Genomic DNA, 18,374 nt, shown 5'->3' with positions numbered 1-18,374 from the left:
AATGGGTAGAGCTGTCGTCGCACAGCAAGGCGGTTACCGGTTCCAGTCCTGCTCTGTGCAGAGTTTGCATGTTCTCCCCGTGTCTGTGGGTTTTCTTTGGGCTCTTCCTCCCAATTCCAAAAAAATGCAGCTTAGGTGAATTGATAATACCAAATTTGCCTGTGGTCGTGTGTTTACGTGTGGCCCCGTGGTTCACTGGCGTCGCACCCCGAGTGTACCTTGCTTCACGCCCTGTCAGCTGAGATAGGACCCAGCGCCCCGCGACAGTGGATGGTGCAGTTATTTGACATTGAATGAATGAATATTTCTAGCTGTTGCATGGGTCTTTAAATTTGTCATTGTATGATTGGAGTCATTCTTGTAAATTGTGTTAAAGATCTCGTTAAAGATCCATCCATCTTGTAGATGAGAAGATTACAATCATCTTGTCTATAACCATTTATCTGCCTTGGGGGCATGGGTCTCCTGGGTCTATCCCGACTACGGGTAAGAGCAGGGTACACCCTCAATAAGGTACCAGTTAAGTGTAGTTTCACATGTAACACAAAACCATGCTCATGCTCACTTATAGACAATGTGATGTTAGCAATTCACCCAAACTGTATGTTTTTGAATGTGGGAGGAAGCCTGAGAACCTGGAACCTTTTTTCTGTGAGGCAACAGCACTACCTACTGCACCACTGTACCAGCCCCTTTATAAATATCTTAATAATATCTTTATAAACCAACAGTGGATGAATATTAACTGTGGGCATTTCAGTTTATATTTAAACATTTTTTGTCATACTTTGAGTTTCCTTGCCCCCACTAGTCATTGTTTTATTCATTGTCCTTATTAATCTCTGCATCTATGACTTCCATACCGGATCGGTTGAGGCCCTGGTTAACAATGACCACCATCGGTGCTGTTCACCTACAGGGAGTGGGTAGAAATTGGACTACTGTTGGTCGAAGAAGGAAAGGAGTAAAGTGGGATCGTGGGAGGAGATAAAAGAGGAACGCCAACAGTATAGGACTGAGAGTAGGGACGTTGAATGTTGGAACTATGAAAGGAAAAGGTAGAGTTGGTTGACATGATGCAGAGGAGGAAGGTAGATATACTGTGTGTCCCGGAGACCAGGTGGAAAGGTAGCAAGGCTAGAAGCTGAGGAGCAGAGTTCAAGTTTTTCTATTATGGTGTAGATAGGAAGAGAAATGGAGTAGGAGTTATCTTGAAGGAGGAGTTTGTTAGGAATGTTCTGGAGGTAAAAGGAGTGTCGGATAGAGTGATGAGTCTGAAGCTAGAAATAGAAGGCGTGATGTTCAATGTTGTTAGTGGGTATGCTCCACAGGTAGGATTGAGCTGGAGGAGAAGGAGAAATTCTGGTTAGACTTTGATGAATTGATACAGAGCATACCTAGAAGTGAGAGAGTTGTCATTGGAGCAGACTTCAATGGACATGTTGGTGCAGGAAACGGAGGTGATGAGGAGGTGATGGGCAGGTTTGGTATCCAGGAGAGGAATGCAGAAGGACAGATGGTGGTTGACTTTGCAAAAAGGATGGAAACAGCTATAGTTTCCAGAAGAGGCAGGAACATAGGGTGACCTACAGGTGTGGAGGTAGGAGCACACAGGTAGACTACATCTCGTGTAGTGTAATCTGAATGAGATCAGTGACTGCAAATCAGTGATAAACAGGAGTGTAGCACAACAGCATAGGATGATAGTGTGTAGGATGACTCTGGTGGTGAGGAAGATGAAGCGGGCAAAGGCAGAGCAGAAGACAAAATGGTGGCAGCTAAAAAAGAGTGTTGCATGACTTTTAGGAAGCAGTTCAGACAGGCTCTGGGTGGTCAGGAGATGCTTCCAGGTGACTGGACTCTCATTGTCTTCGTTCATCAACTCCTCAAAGTACTCTTTCCATCTTCCCATCACACTACTGGCACCTGTCAATAGACTTCCATCCCTATCCTTAATCACCCTAACCTGCTGCATGTCCTTCCCATCTCTGTCTCTCTGTTTTGCCAACCGGTATAGATCAGTCTCTCCCTCCTTACTGTCCAACCTAGCATACAAGTCATCATAAGCCCCTTGTTTGGCCTTTGCTACCTCTACCTTCACCTTACGCTGCATCTCCCTGTACTCCTGTCTACTCTCCTCAGTCCTCTCAGTGTCCCACTTCCTCTTGGCTAACCTCTTTCTCTGTATACACTCCTGTACCTCCTCATTCCACCACCAAGTCTCCTTATCTACCTTCATTCCAGATGACACCCCAAGTACTCGCCTACCTGTCTCCCTGATCACATTAGCTGTAGTTGTCCAGTCATCTGGAAGCACCTCCTGACCACCCAGAGCCTGTCTTAACTCCTTCCTAAAAGTCATGCAACACTCTTCCTTTTTCAGCTTCCACCATTTCGTCCTCTGCTCTGCCTTTGCCCTCTTCACCTTCCTCACCACCGGAGTCATACTGCACACCACCATCCTATGCTGTTTGGCTACACTACCATCTACCACTACTTTGAGGTCACTGATCTCCTTCAGATTACACTGACTACACAAGATGTAATCTACCTGTGTGGTCCTACCTCCACTCTTGTAGGTCACCTTATGTCTCTGCCTCTTCTGGAAGAAAGTATTAGAGGCGTTTAATACTGTAGTCTCATAGAAGAAAACAAACCCCGCCTTCCTGTTGACTATTGACCAATCAGGAGTCCGCATCCTGTATCAACTCTCGCGATAGCGTGGCTTTAGAACGAGCCCGCTAGCTTGCTACTACACTGACAGAAAGCTAAAAACACAACATTTGACATTTGTTAACTTGGCCAATTTCCAGTCATAAACATTGATAGGGTAACCAACTCGTACTGCAGACGCGACTCCACCATGGTTGGTGTCAAAGTGATCGGGAGCGACCAGGAGTTACAACCGGAGCTAGCGGCCGCCGGCTGTAGGCTCGCCGTTGTCAAATTCACAATGGCCGGGTAAGCTAACTAAACATAAAGTAAGCTAACTAAACATAAAGTAAGCTAACTAAACATAAAGTAAGCTAACTAAACTGCCTTTTGTGGTTTAATCACCATCTTATAAAAGACCTGAACCCATTATTTCATTGCTTTGTGCTATTTAAATGCACTCAGCTCATTTATAAGATGCCATATTTGTTTTCCTAAGTAAGTGAGATTAGCATGCTGTCATTAGCAGGTGCTAGCTGAGTAGCTGAGTTGCCTACAATGACAGCAGTATTGCAGTAACTTCGCTCGAAATGTGTTTTGTGATTCAATGGCGTGTTGGTCAAATTGATCGAGAGTTAGACACTTCATTGTTGATAAAGTTCCTTCTGCCAGACAGCTTACAACAGTTATGACATAAAGTATTTTCATGAAACTATACCCTTAAGAGAAAAGTTACAGTATTGGAGTGTCAGCTGCTGGTAGGTGTCAGGACAATATGGATGTCTTATTTTTGGTATACTTTCTTTTTCTTTTTACTCTATGCGCTGTAAATCAAACATTTGTTTCAACGTGAATACGTCCAGTTTTCTCTTGAATGTAAATGAAACAAGCAGAAAATGTCAACATTTCAGCTAATAAAACCAGCTAATAAAATAATAATTAACTATCACTGTCGCCGCAGAGCAAGGAACTCCTTGTGTGAATGGAGCAGCTCACTAACAGTCTCCTCTCCATCCTCAGGTGTGGACCCTGCATCAGAATAGCTCCAATTTTTAACACGTTGAGCAACAAATTCCCAAACGTCGTCTTCCTTGAAGTAGATGTCCATTTATGTCAGGTAAATCTGCTTTGTGGTTTACATTCAACATCCTGACAGGTTTTCTGTTTTGTTTTGTTTTTCAGTGACTGACAGTCTTTGTTAGCAGGGACACTTTGTAACAGCAGAATAAGTTATGTCAAGCTTTAGCTACACATTTATTGTTATTAATGGTTTTTATTTATTGCTGCTGTCAGGCTCTTCTTGACAATAGTAAGTCTTAGTAGTCTTTGCTTGAACTGTGACGTATGATGTTGTCTGGTCTTAAAATTGAAGTTATTATTTATAGGTCAGTGGATGAAGTGGTTTAGTTGGTTTCAACCAAAAACTTAATTCCACATCTTGGTGGAAGTTACAGACCTGAGGCAAAATAACAAGGCGTGGGGTTCTTGCTAAAGCAGACATTTGAAATAGATGCTAGTTTGATTGAGGAAGGAGAAGTTGGTTTCAGAAGAGGTTCGTGATCCAAGACTGACTTCATCCTTTGTCTGTTATCTCAGGCGACAGCAGCGGCCAACAACATCACAGCCACACCAACATTTTTGTTCTTCAGGAACCGGGTTCGATTGGAACAGTATCAGGGGGCAGACCCCACAGGCCTGGAAGACAAAATTAAACAGCACACGGAGAACGACCCGGGAAACAGCGAGGACTCTGACATCCCAAAGGGATATGTGAGTGATCCACACTCCTGATTAAGTTTTCTTTACTAATTTCAGTTCTCAGGATTTATATCAAGTTTAAGAACGGCATCATTATTAGCCTCAGCCTCTCTCTCATATCCTCAAGAAGCCTTTTGATAGCAGCACAGAACCTCATCAGACTTTAAAGACAAATCATAAATACGAGAATGTGGCATGAAGTCGGACACAAATGCCAATGCACGTTTACTACCCGAGATCCTTAAAGAATGCTTAAAGAAGGCTGAGGAGTGCCGAGGAACTGACCTTGACTTTTTTGTTTTATTCCAGATGGACCTCATGCCTTTTATCTGCAAAGCCGGCTGTGAATGCCTCAATGAGAGCGACGACTGCGGCTTCGATAACTGCCTAATCAAAGACTCTTCCTGCTTGGAGTCCGACTGCGATGAACAGGTACGAGTTTCTTCTTCTGAGAACCTGTCCTGCTGTGAATGTGTCGCAACACCTTTCACCTATGCTCTGAAATTGTATCGACTGAGCATGTGTGAGGAAAGTAACCCTGTCTTTTTCAAATCCAAAGTTCTGAATGATAACAAGTGATATGGGGAAAATGACAGAGGACAAAGACTAGAACAGGTGGCTGTTGTGGACCAGGAAGTAGCAAAGATTAGTCAGGATGAAGTGAGGAGGGCACTGAAGAGAATGAAGAGTGAAAAGGCACTCGGTCCTGATGATATACCTGTGGAGATATGGAAGTGTCTAGGAGAGGTGGCAGTAGAGTTTCTGACTGGGTTGTTCAACAGGATCTTAGATAGTGAGAAGATGCCTGAGGAATGGAGGAGAAGTGTGCTGGTGCCCATTTTTAAGAACAAGGGAGACGTACAGAGTTGTGGCAACTACAGAGGAATAAAGCTGATGATCCATACAATGAAGTTATGGGAGAGAGTAGTGGAAGCTAGACTAAGGGCAGAAGTCAGCATTTGTGAGCAGCAGTATGCTTTCATGCTAAAAAAGAGTACTACAAATGCAGTATTTGCTTTGAGGATGTTGATAGAGAAGTACAGAGAAGGCCAGACGGAGCTGCATTGTGTTTTTGTAGATCTGGAGAAAGCTTATGACAGGGTGTCCAGAGAGGAACTGTGGTATTGTATGAGGAATTCTGGCGTGGCAGAGAAGTATGTTAGAGTGGTGCAGGACGTGTATGAGGACTGTCTATGGTCGATCTATGGTCAAAGCTAGTGCATAGCTTTGACCTAGAAGTAGGTTAGGGTAAGTCGTGGGATTTGTAGTCTGTGACTGCCTTGTTTTTATTCTCTAACTATTTTTAGTAAACTTTCTTATAGATTGATCATGAACAAGTATGAATGAACGTATTCTGTCCACCACCTCAGTACTAGTATGTGAAACGTTCTTCACAAAGAAAACTGCTCTGTCTAACTTTGCCTTTCCTGACCTTAGCTTGTAACGCTGGTTAATCTATGATTGTCTCCCGTGTTTTGTCCTTTAATCCTGTCTAGCTGTTGATAACGATTGCCTTCAACCAGCCTGTCAAGCTCTTCTCCATGAAGTTACAGTCATCAGACTTTGGTGAGTTGTTCATGTTGTTTCACACATGAGTGACTGGACTGGAGCTGTTTGTCTGGATTATTTGTCAATGAGGTTCCTGAAAAGTAAAATCCCTCTATCCCCCCTGCTGCATCCTTCGTCTCAGCTCGATACCCAAAGGAGGTCAAGGTGTTCATCAATCAACCTCATTCAATGGGTTTTGATGACGCGGAGCGGTATGAAGCCACTCAGGCTCTGGAGCTGTCAGAGGAAGACTACAAAGATGATGCTCTGATTCCTCTGCGCTACGTCAAGTTTCAGAATATACAAAGTGTTACGGTAAGGATTACCGGCATTACACAGGGTTGTATTATTATCAGCTATTATTTTTCAGATCTATCTCTGGAGCAGTTTTTTAAATAAATGTCAATCAACATGAACCTATTCATTCATTCATTCATGTTCATGTTCGCCTGGAAATCCAATGTTTCCTTTTTTCCGAAGAAAAGACAGGCACACCTAGACACATACACAAGAATGGGGACCAGCGAGTATAAAAGGGTCATGAGAGATCAGTTCGAGGGCTGTTTCCCAATTGATCTGTATTGATGAGCTGAGAATCAATTAAAGAATTCCCGTTTTGGCTGGAGCAGCATTCTGTGTTGTACTGCATTTTTATTTTTGTATTTTCTGGAATGAAACACTCATCACATTGAGATTTTTGGAATATTCTTTATTTTTAATTATTGCCCAGAGAGTAAACTACAGGTAACTCAAAAATAGGCGACTTGTCCGACAAGTAATATCAACACAATATAATTTGAACAAAATAAATTGGTCAAAAGTGCTTTGAGCACAACTACATTTCCCACAATGCCCATTAAGCCCATTTTAACATTGACAAAAACATTTAGAGCAAAGCTAATGTCCTGACGTGTGCTTGTTATGTTATTATTCTTTATTTAGAGGATAGTTTAATCAGTGATAGGTGGACTTATGTGGGTTTCATAACCTGTCAAATTGAAAGGATTTACGTTATAACAGAGAAACATTTTTTTTCTGGGCAACTGTAACTTGAATAGTAATAGATAGTAAGAAAGTAATAAATTCAGAGTTATTTAACATTAAGGAGGAGTTACGTTTATTTTTCATTACATTGACTTATATTAGTTGAGTTACATGTGGCCTTTTGAGGACAGCCATGATGCTGATGTGGCCCTCGGTGAAAATGAGTTTGACACCCCTGGTACAAACAAAAGATGTTCAGTCCAATACTCCACAATAGACTCACTTAAACCTGAATGACACCTTCTGATGGACTTATTAACTTTTCACAATATTGTGTGTTTTCTAAACTAATATGGCTGACATAGACACGGGGTTAATGCCTTTACATGTTTATTTGTGTATTAATTTTTTTTTTTGCCTCCAGTTGTTTATCAAGTCAAACCAAGGAAATGAGGAGACAACAAAAATCAACTACCTGACATTCATAGGCACTCCAGTACAGGCCACCAACATGGGGGATTTCAGAAGGGTATGGAACACTTCCAACAGCTTTCATTCATCGACCTTCAGGTTTGATGGTGTGCTACATTCATTTACAATGACTTCTTTTGGTTGCTGTGTAGGTTGTGGGAAAGAAGGGAGAGAGCCACTGAGCAGGAGAGCCAAGGAAGAATGAGAAGATGAGAGTGAAGAGGTAGCAGATACACCCAAGGACTGTCCTTCTGCCAAAGCTACCACCCACACACCGCCTCCAGCTAACCTCCTCAACTCTGGATGAATTGGTACCAACCTCTTCCAATCTGAGGGTCTTCGTGACAGAAGCAATGACAACGCTGTCTGAATTCAGTCTGAATGTTGGAAACTACTAAAATCTGAGAGGCCTTATAGATAAAGGAATGGGTTAATGTTACCTTTTTTTCCACCACCTGGTCAATCTGGTCATTCCATCCTGAAAATGAGTTTGTTGCTGTATGCTATTTTTGGCTTTCAGTATCATTAACTCATCTTTCATAGATTTTCTGTAAGATTATAAAAGGTAATATATACAGAGAGGTAACCTCACATTTGTGTGAGGAATAAGAATCAAAGACAAAAAATTTTAACTAAATTGACAATTTTATTCAAATTAGTTCAGATAGAGAGAAACCTTTGATATTTGAAGGGACAGTACAGGCAAGACCATGTCTTTGTGTAGAAATGTATTTCTTTCATTTTGATAGATGATTTGGTGTACGTATGTGAATTATAATAAAATTCTTGTTGTTACCACCTGTCTGTTCTGTATTGTTCTTCCCTTTGATATAGGTTTGATTTACGACTAGTATATTTCTAGCTGTTGCATGGAATTTTAAATGAGTCATTATTGTATGACTGGAGTCTCTACTTGTGATTCATGTCTTAATAAAGATCCATCCATCTTGTAGATGAGTAGATCACTCATCTACAGAGCAGATAATGGTCTACATTTATCTGCCTTGTGGGTCACAGGTCTGCTGGGCCTATCCCAGCTATAGGCAAGAGGTGGGATACATCCTGGATGAGATGCCAGCTGATCGCAGCGCCACATGTAACAAACGTGCTCACACTCACCTGTGGACAATGTGATGTTTGCAATTCACGTAAACTGCATGTTTTTGAATGTGGGAGGAAGCCTGAGGACCTGGAACCTTGTTTCTGTGAGACAACGGTACACCATCGTACCAGCCCCTTAATAAATATCTTAATAATATCTTTATAAACCATAAGTGGATAAATATCCAAAGATATTTAAGTTTACCTGCTGGACTTTAAGAAAGTTTCTTGAAGGGGTTTCACCTCTCATCCAGGAGCCTTTTGAAGTGGATTGATTTAAACAGCTTTGGATAACCATGACCTGGATAACTGAGACCCTACACAGACAGCAGTGAATGAATGGATTTAGTAATGTTTTTGAACTTATATCCCGCCCTAGTTCATTAAGAAGTTTTCTGAGACAAAAAGTATTATGAACAATATAATATAAAATATACTCACCTTTTATCTCCTGTGTCATCAACGTGTAATATTGTGTCAAAATTATGAGGTAGCAATTTTTATTAGTCCTAATATGTTTTGTAAATTGACATATTTTATTTGTGTCCCTTTTAATCAAAACGTACTCCTTGCATGACGTCAACGATTACATTTTTTTGTTTGACCGAAGTGACAAGCCAATGCACCAATCATATTTTTTTATGGGCGGGACTTTCCGTCATTCGCCAATCACCGCTGGTGAAATCTATCGAAAAGAAACTCAGCGAAGCTACTTCCTCCTCTGTCGGGAGAGACCGGCGGATGCTAACTCCTGAGGTGACAGCAGTGGCTGTATCTTCTGGGATTTCATTTTCATTTTATCTTCAACTAAAGTAATTTCTTGACCTCTACTCAACGGACAGTTGGCGCTGGTGTGCTGACATGGCGACTGAGATAACGAAAGGTGTGGCACAGGTGTCAGTTGGTAAGAAAGAAATTAGCTTAGCCAACCCAACCCCTGAAGACATGTGTGGCTCGAATGTTGCATCAGTTGCTGTGGCGTTAGCAGTTAGCATTATAGCTAACACTGACATTGTTATATGTATTTCAGTTTCGATATCAATCCATAGAGCTGTAGCTCTACTTTACAGCACTAAGAGGCAACCATGTGTCCAAAAATATGAAGACGCTTTTTAAATTGTGATTCGTGAGATGGATTTATTTGCTGTCGGTTTCGTGTTGATTCATAACCCTACATTCAGGGTCAGGATACTGGACTGAAGTCTGCATCCGCCCAGAGACGCTAACAGTGGCGATCAAAATGATTCAACCCTCACAAGAACATTATGTATGAGGAATCTTGTCTCATCAGTTCAGTTTGAACGATTTACTGCAAAGAAAGTTTTAGTTTTCCTTCCATACATAAACCTTAACTGCATTGAGTCACATATGTATGTTAAAACAATCCAGCAAAAAAAGAAAAAAAATAATAATAATATATATATATATATATATATAATGTGTATTTTTTAGAGCATTCTTTCAAATATTTCATGTCAAATAATATTCAATAAAGTCTTAGCAGTTGTTACAGCAGGAGCATATTTTAATATCCTTTCTCTGTACACAGGTGAGCTTTATGTTTCGGACAAATGTGGCAGCGACCAGGATGGAGACGGCACAGAGCAAAAGCCCTTCAAAACTCCTCTCAAGGTAAGTAGTTTATAACACATCCGTGTTTACATCAGCTGTATCCCCCACATCTGTAGATTACAGTATTACATTATCCATGGTGTATTAGTTGGAGTAGTAGTTTAGGTTTTAAATGTATATACTGCTGACTGATGTATTTTCATTCTATGTCCTCACAGGCTCTGCTTTTTGCTGGGAAGGAGCCGTTCCCCACCCTCTACGTAGAATCACAGAAGGAAGGCGAGGTTGCTTGAAAAACTTTTTCTTTTTCCTGAACTTTAATTTCTATCTCATGTAGATTAGGTCTTTTTACATCTTATCCACCATCTGTGGATTATTGATATGTTGATATGCAATTCAGAGCTAGCACAGGGTATTTTGGAAGCTCTGATTTATTGGACTCATCTCTATGTTCGTTAATCGACTTGGACTTCCTCAGCGGTGGGCTGTGATCTCAAAGACGCAGATGAAGAACGCAAAGAAGGCTTTTAACCGCGAGCAGACGAAGAACGATGCCAAAGACAAGAAGGAGGTAGGTGTTGCAGTTAGTTTTATTCATGTGTATTTTTACAGTGTTTTGTGAGTTAAACTCCAGTTTTGGAAGCATGAAATAAGATGCAGCTTGGTATCTCCATGTTTGTTGTGCAGGCGGAGGACAACGAGAGGCGAGAGAAGAATCTGGAAGAGGCCAAGAAGGTCATCATTGAGAAGGACCCCAGTCTACCTGAGCCTGAAGCAGTGAGTGTCTTACATGTAATTGTTTTTCTGCTGTCAAATTAATCCTGAAATTGTAAAATGACCTGTAACAGTGGGAATGCTTCATTTTAATACCATATTTAACATTTACCAATATTTAAATAGTTATTAGATTACCGTTACTTTATGTTGTACCAGAAAGTGCCAGGAAGTCTCTCATCAGTGTTGAAATACTCCTTATAATTGCTGACGATTACTTTGTGATGGTCTTTGCTGGATTTTTATTAATAGTATTGAAACACTACTAATATCTAATAAAATGTTTAGCATCACATCTAAATGTGTGTTGATGATAGATAATCTAACCTTTGTAGACATTTATGATTGGAGATATTTCAAACTGCATTTCTTCCCTAACCCAGAGACCAAGTCTGCTGTCTCTATATGAAGGGTGGGTTTGTGCAATAAAGTCAAATGTTTGCCAAACACAAGTACCGTATTGGCCCGGATATAAGACGACCTTGACTATAAGACGACCCCCTCTTTTTCTCAAGACTCAAGTTTGAAAAACGACTTTTTGAACACCAAATTAAATTTTTATACAGAAAATAATTACAGTGCATCTGAAATGATTGTAACAATATATTTGAGAGAAAAAGCATGTTATTTTGCCTCATTCAAATCATGCAAAAACTGTCTATCACATCTTAATATCTGATGGGCATCCAGTCCTTTCGTTTCTCGCCCACGTACGTGCACACCCTCTTGGAAGCGGTTGCTTTGACGACCACGGAAAGCTTTTCTCTGACTTCTCAGATTTTCACTACGTTTCTCCATTTTCTGTTATCTCTTCTCTTATTTTCTTCTCTTTTCTTTCTTACCGCTATTTTTTTATTTTTCTTCTTCGTGCTACCGCTGTTTTTATTTTCTTCTTCGTGACAGGGGTTCGCTTTGGCCTGGGGAGTTCAGTTCAGCATTCGCTTTAAACATATCTGGCGCAATGTAGCGTTGTAAATGGGTACAATGTCTAGACCCCGAATGTAAGACGACCCCCACTTTTTCAGTGTTATTTCAATGCAAAAACACCGTCTTATATTCGGGCCAATACGGTAATGAAAACTGCCAAAATTATATTCTGCGTCAGGTTTGTGAGAGTAGCCCTAATGTCAATAATAATAATAATAATAATAATAATAATTCACACTTTGTTAATCCCTCATGGGGAAATTCTCTTTACACTCACACGTGTACATGAATGCCAGAATTCAGTACTAGACAGATGTTGATTGTCTGTTTGACTGGAATATTTTAATCAGCGTCGGTTGTCGACTGTGTTCAGGTTAAAATCCATCATCTGGAGGCCAAGAGAAGTCAGAGAGTTAAAGTGTTCGGATGGGTTCATCGCCTTAGGAGACAAGGTGAGGAGAGTGGCACATGAGAATAAAAAGAAGTCGATATGTTGGCCTTGTGGCTGTAAACTAAAGAATAATAAAGTATTAATAAAGTGTTAAATAATGTTTTTTGTTTGATAGTTTTTTGTCTTTGGCTGCGGGTCAAAAAAGTGCACCTAAATAAGAAGTTGAAGATGTAACACTGATTTCATTATGGTTTGTCTCCTGCAGGGAAGAACCTGATGTTCATTGTGTTGAGAGATGGAACCGGGTTCCTCCAGTGTATCCTGTCTGATAAACTGGTAAAAGTCTTCATTCATGTAACACAGCACTGAGACAAGCTTTTGTGGGACAGATCATATTTTTTAAGGGATACAATGATTTTGTGTGTGTGTGTGTGTGTGTGTGTGTGTGTGTGTGTGTGTGTGCGTGTGTGCGCCACACCTCCATGATTACTGGAGTCTTACCAAGAGGCCATCAGCTCAGAAATGCTTCCCCTGTGTCTGTTTTTATCTGATGCTAACTACCTGACATCTTCTCTGGTTCATGTCTCCAGTGTCAGTGCTACAACGGCCTGGTGTTGTCCACAGAGAGTACTGTAGCTCTGTATGGGACACTCACTCCTGTTCTTGAAGGCAAACAGGTAAACCCTGATCATCAGGCGTAACCAGCAGAAAGTCCACTTCCATCCAGGAACTACATTATGCAGGAATAACATGATGATAACATGATATTAGCTTGAGCACAGAGAAACTTTGTTTGACTTTATTTAACAGCATTGAAATCTATACTGTACAATACAACTTCAGAGACTTCTGTTATAATGATGCTTTCAAATTTTGAATAATATATCCACAGATGTCTGATACTAAATAAGGATATTCTGCAACAATGAAATGCCCGACACAAAGTGATACTGCAGAATGGTTGGAGTGAATGTATGCAAAAGACCTTTGCTAATCTCTTTTCTTCCTCCACTAGGCCCCAGGAGGCCATGAGCTGCATTGTGACTACTGGGAGCTCATTGGCCTTTCCCCAGCAGGGGGGGCCGACAACCTGCTCAACGAAGAGTCGGACGTGGATGTCCAGCTGAACAACCGACACATGATGATCCGAGGAGAGAACGTCTCCAAGATCCTCCGGCTCCGGTCCACTGTCACACAGTGCTTCAGGGATCACTTCTTCAGCCGCGGATACTATGAGGTGAAGCACCGGAAGCTCAGAATTTAAACGTCTTTGGTAGTGTCGGGTCTACAGACCACCTGAGAGTGATTATTATGACCTTGTATTTGATATTTTTAAATTTAAATGCCATTAATAGAAGCAGGTCAGCACCCTGCAGGCATTCTGGGATCACTCATCCAGGATGGATTCAAGGCTTACAGGCAGCGATCTAAGGGGTTTCTTTTCCTCCTTCCCCATCAAAGTAATTTAGATCAGAACAATTTTATCTCTAAACGTGTGTGTGGCCTACATTTTTTTTTTCTTCAGCAGATTGGCTTATCTGGATCTTTTTCTCAAATTTTTATGCGTAGCATTAGTAGTATTTTACCTTACAGGAACACGAGAACATTTCTACTAAACAAATTCTTCATTGTCTGTGTGCAGACTCGTCCTTGTGTTATGACCTTGAAGAACTTTTCTCTGGTTGAAGTTTGGTAGTACAGTAAAAAATGATTGAGCATCTGCTTTTTCTAAATCCAACAAAAGAATGGCAACACTGTTTTAAAGTCAGTCAATAACATGTAACGCTGATTCTAACAGGTGATGCAGACTTGTTTCATACCTGCTCTGCAGTCCGTCTCCAACTGTGTGGTTTTTTTTCTGGCCATAGATCACTCCTCCAACCCTGGTACAGACTCAGGTGGAGGGCGGCTCCACGCTGTTCGGCCTTAACTACTTTGGGGAGCAGGCGTACCTGACACAGTCCTCTCAGCTCTACCTGGAGACCTGCATACCTGCCCTGGGAGACACCTTCTGTGTGGCCCAGTCCTACCGGGCCGAGCAGTCTCGTACCCGCAGACACCTGTCAGAGTGAGTTCCGTGTTTGTTAAGTTTCCATATTGTACCATTTGCAAAACTCAATCCTTGCATACGCTTCCACTGTATATACTGTTATTGCTTTTGGTATGCATAAACGTCATGTTGGGATGCACAAATGTTTTTTGAAGCGCATCCCAGAGATGCACTACTTTCTTGAGGTAAGATGAACTCTGTTTTGTGCTTGTTTTCGGTGTTCAGGTACTCTCACATCGAGGCAGAGTGTCCCTTCATCACGTTTGAGGACCTGCTGACCAGACTGGAGGACCTGGTGTGTGACGTGGTGGACCGGGTGCTCAAATCCCCCGCCGCAGAGCTGCTGTATGACGTTAACCCTGTACGTCATGAGGTGTCAGCGTGTTTCTGTTTGTGTTCTAACCACAACGAAAGTTCATACGGAGGGGCAACAGCTAATTTAAACATTGAATGAGGTTTGTCAGTGGTAAATTGAATGAACAGATACTTGATGGAACTTTCATCAATTCTACATTCAGTAACTGATAAACACTAACAGTCACAGGGATTTTACCCTTCCACTCTCCCTCTTGCGCCCTCAAACAGCAGCTTTACTCCTTTGTTACAGAACTTCAAACCCCCCAAGAGGCCATTCAGGAGGATGAACTACACCGAAGCCATTGAGTGGCTCAAAGAGCATGACGTGAAGAAGGAAGATGGCTCTTACTATGAGTTTGGAGAGGTGATGACTGGACACCACACATCAGAATATGTAACACAACACTTGTCATCATCAGACGTGAAAGTGGTGCTGTTTTCCATAGAATCAGGGATAGCGAACATCTCAGACTTCAAATAAATAGTCATTACACCTGTTAGTCAATATTTACCATTAAGTTTAGTTGTTCAAGAAACATTAGAATTTACAAAGCAGGTAGTTAAAGAAATGATCATAGTTTGTGTTATTCTCAAACAAGATTCACAAATTCCATATGACAGGCTGCAGTTTTCAGACTGGCCTGTAGGGGGAAAACTCCCTACCGACAGCTGCAGCTCTGAATGTCAGAATCATGTGACTTAACTTCTACATCCTACTATGGTTTGCATTGACCACACTCACCACGGTTCTGTCGCCATGTTCGAGAAAAAAAGACTTGTTCTTGTGTTGTTTGTAACTGTTAGAAGACATTGTAAATAAAGCTTTGTTCTCACGGTGGAGGAGTAACAACTTCGGATAGATCTTCTTTCATAAAGCTTGTGTTGTTATTTGTCCTCATCTACTGACGGATTCATTCTCAGGACATCCCCGAGGCTCCAGAGAGGTTGATGACAGACACCATCAACGAGACCATCCTGCTCTGCCGTTTCCCCGCTGAGATCAAATCCTTCTACATGCAGCGCTGTCCGGAGGACAGACGCCTCACCGAGTCGGTACGAACCTCAAACAAAAATCTGAGTTAGAGCATGGATCCAGGAGCTCTATCAGGGTGGTGTTTGGTTCTTTCCTGTCAGAGGCAACAGAATGAACTATATGGATAGTGTTAAGAATGTAGTTTAGATTCTAACACCATGCACTGATGCTGCATAAATCAAACAGGTGCATCATGTTAGGTATTCACTGAAGGTGCCAGATCAGAGTGGTTTCTCATGTTCTCACCTTTTTCACTCACACTTGACATCGCACACGACTTGTTGACATCACGCTGCTGTGGTTCAGACTCTTCATGACAGTGGAAACCAGTGAACAAACCAGTGGAACATATTTGTTGTTGAAATGAAAGGAAACGTCCGTTGTCTGGCTGTGCTGCAGGTCGACGTTTTGATGCCAAATGTCGGTGAGATTGTCGGCGGATCGATGCGTATCTGGGACGCCGAGGAGCTGCTGGAGGGATACAAGAGGGAGGGGATTGACCCCACGCCCTACTACTGGTACACAGACCAGGTAACGGACAACCGAGGAAACGCTAAGCTTGTTTGTAGAAGATTTATAACCTGTGAACCTTTTTGTCAAGGGAGGGACTGCCTTCAGCAAATTGTGTTAACGTGTGCGTGTGTGTGTGTGTTTCAGAGGAAGTATGGAACATGTCCCCACGGTGGTTATGGGCTGGGTCTGGAGCGTTTCCTCACCTGGCTGCTGAACAGACACCACATCCGTGACGTCTGCTTGTACCCACGGTTCATCCAGCGCTGCAGACCCTGAATATAGACACACACACATGCCCTGGCATAGCATGTGGCAGCATGTTAAAAATTTCAATTAAATGACAGAATTCTGTGTGTTGTCCCTTCAACTGTTCCATTTATTGTGTGTCCTTGTTTGTTCCACGCTGAAACCTGAATCTGATCATTTCTGCTATGACTTTTGTCTTGTCAACACTGTAAAATGTCCCCAGGTCTTTGGCTCAGTAAGAATCATTTGAATGCAATGAAAAATTTTAAAAGTGCGTACTTATTTAGTTTAAGCTGATATTTGCAAATTATGAAGAATTATCAAAACAAATCATTCGGCTGTTTTTCAGTCACTGTACAGTAATTAAAATCTTTCTCACACAAAAAGGTTCTGGGGTCACGGTTGTGAGACGGTGTTAATAGTCTGACTGTTGGCCACTGTCTGCGGTGTCCAAAACAAACTGGATTCTGTGTTTATTATAGTTAAAAACATCTCAGTCCTGACACACACACACACACACACACACACACACCTTCCTCCAGCATTGCACTTACTGACCATTGTTGTGACTGTTGGTGGATTGATAATTATACTGTCTCTGGTTGCTTTATATTCTAATCACAAAAACAGCAGCTCCATATTTGTGCACAGTTTTTGGAAGTTGGAACCATTTCCTCCTAAAAGAACAACTGTGGGGTCTTTGTGATTAGTGGTTCTACTTCTCATCACGTCTGCCTGCTCTGCCTCTTCTTTTCAAAATACACAGTGTATAACTGTACTGGTCATAAATAAATGGGATTAAAACATATCTGAGTTTTTTTTTCAGGTCCTCATTTTTGGGTTTTGCTCCAGAACCCCAAAATACTGTATATCGCTCCCAGCTGAGAGGTTTAGTGAGGGATCAACTGGAATTCTGCACTAAACGTTAAAAACATGTAAAAGATTCTTAATATATTTTATGACAATAGAGTGAAATGAAATAGATGAAAGGTTGAGTTTCATTCGATAGAAATGAAGTCTGGCAGCAGCATGTATGAAATACATTCACATTCACCTTCAGTATCCACTTCTTCCTCCATTGCGGGTTGCTGGAGCCTATCCCAGTGGACTTGGGGTGTGGAGCAGGGTACACGATGCCAGTGCACCGCAGAAGTAAGAAATAAAGTTAAGGAAAAATGTCTTAAATATGGTCACCTAATGGGCCTACAAAAGTGTGGGGCATATGCAATTTTTGCAGACAGACTGGTGTTAATGGAGTCAGGAGCAACACTCTGGTACGCTGAGTATTCAAACACGTCTCAGTTGGTACCGAAGGGCCCAAAGAAAATCCTCCATGACACCCCCATGCTTTTAATGACATGAAAGGTGGGATGCTTTCATATCATTGACAACAGACTGACCCTAACATCTAAATGTTTAATCCAGTCACCTACTTCAGTATTTTACTGTGTAAATTACAGCCTCAATTTCCTGTTCTTAGCTGACATGCGTGTCAGCATATGACATGCTTGTTCAGGCTGAGGAAGAGTCCTTTTTGTAACATTTTTTAGTTTTGACATGAAAGGAGAAAAAAACAGACTTCAACAGGTCCAGCAATCTTACACATTTATAAATATATTTAAAATAAAACACCTTCTGTGACCTCACACACATCACTGGACGACTGTTTACCTACCAACCTATCAGGTAAACTGGTTTAATTCTCTTCATTCATTGAAAGTCCAGCATACAGACACACTTTTTTGTCTTTAGTACTTGCATGTCGGTCTATTGAGAAAATAGGTTTAAAGTTAGGCCAAATAACCCCCCCCCCCCAAGGTTTAGACCAGTTAGATGTAACTAACAAAGAACAATAAAAATCAAGATGACATAAAGAGTAGCTACATTCAGCTACATGAATTAAAAAAGAAACCATGCTAATAGCTGTGAGGACTTCTTTCTTTAACGTCTGTTGTAGTTTCTTATTGCTGTTTAAATGTTTAAACATCTCAGTTTCT

At 41.4% G+C, this 18,374-nt stretch overlaps 2 protein-coding genes across 3 annotated transcripts; both read left to right on the top strand.

Moving 5' to 3' along the window:
- The first annotated feature begins 2,725 nt into the window (after positions 1-2,725).
- Positions 2,726-8,208, top strand: LOC137608409 (thioredoxin-like protein 1). Its single transcript, XM_068334770.1, has 8 exons — positions 2,726-2,961; positions 3,673-3,769; positions 4,249-4,422; positions 4,720-4,842; positions 5,907-5,976; positions 6,101-6,273; positions 7,367-7,471; positions 7,566-8,208. The coding sequence occupies exons 1-8, from the start codon at positions 2,864-2,866 to the stop codon at positions 7,593-7,595; spliced, it is 870 nt and encodes a 289-aa protein (XP_068190871.1). The 5' UTR covers positions 2,726-2,863; the 3' UTR covers positions 7,596-8,208.
- A 1,035-nt stretch (positions 8,209-9,243) lies between these two features.
- Positions 9,244-17,185, top strand: nars1 (asparaginyl-tRNA synthetase 1). Of its 2 annotated transcripts, none has more exons than XM_068334480.1 (15): positions 9,244-9,397; positions 10,064-10,146; positions 10,305-10,370; positions 10,565-10,657; positions 10,774-10,863; positions 12,161-12,239; positions 12,444-12,514; positions 12,769-12,855; positions 13,194-13,415; positions 14,047-14,246; positions 14,454-14,589; positions 14,836-14,949; positions 15,507-15,638; positions 16,018-16,149; positions 16,276-17,185. In XM_068334480.1, the coding sequence occupies exons 1-15, from the start codon at positions 9,376-9,378 to the stop codon at positions 16,405-16,407; spliced, it is 1,659 nt and encodes a 552-aa protein (XP_068190581.1). In that variant the 5' UTR covers positions 9,244-9,375; the 3' UTR covers positions 16,408-17,185. The 2 variants fall into 2 exon arrangements, with proteins under 2 accessions (XP_068190581.1, XP_068190580.1); XM_068334479.1 differs by having other exon boundaries at positions 9,244-9,418.
- Positions 17,186-18,374: the final 1,189 nt, after the last annotated feature.

The sequence above is a fragment of the Antennarius striatus genome, chromosome 15, assembly GCF_040054535.1.
Source record: "Antennarius striatus isolate MH-2024 chromosome 15, ASM4005453v1, whole genome shotgun sequence".
Lineage (NCBI taxonomy): Eukaryota > Metazoa > Chordata > Actinopteri > Lophiiformes > Antennariidae > Antennarius > Antennarius striatus.
Note: the sequence above shows the minus strand (reverse complement) of the source record. Positions and strands in the feature narration are given on the sequence as shown.

Bases quoted from the DNA above. Each gene is read 5' to 3' on its own strand.
- nars1 (XM_068334479.1), top strand. From the start codon at position 9,376: ATGGCGACTGAGATAACGAAAGGTGTGGCACAGGTGTCAGTTG. The intron at 10,658-10,773 runs GTAGGTGTTGCA...TTTGTTGTGCAG, and splicing joins ATGCCAAAGACAAGAAGGAG to GCGGAGGACAACGAGAGGCG. The intron at 13,416-14,046 runs GTGAAGCACCGG...TTCTGGCCATAG, and splicing joins TCAGCCGCGGATACTATGAG to ATCACTCCTCCAACCCTGGT.
- LOC137608409 (XM_068334770.1), top strand. From the start codon at position 2,864: ATGGTTGGTGTCAAAGTGATCGGGAGCGACCAGGAGTTACAACCGGAG. The intron at 4,423-4,719 runs GTGAGTGATCCA...GTTTTATTCCAG, and splicing joins CTGACATCCCAAAGGGATAT to ATGGACCTCATGCCTTTTAT. The intron at 4,843-5,906 runs GTACGAGTTTCT...AATCCTGTCTAG, and splicing joins AGTCCGACTGCGATGAACAG to CTGTTGATAACGATTGCCTT.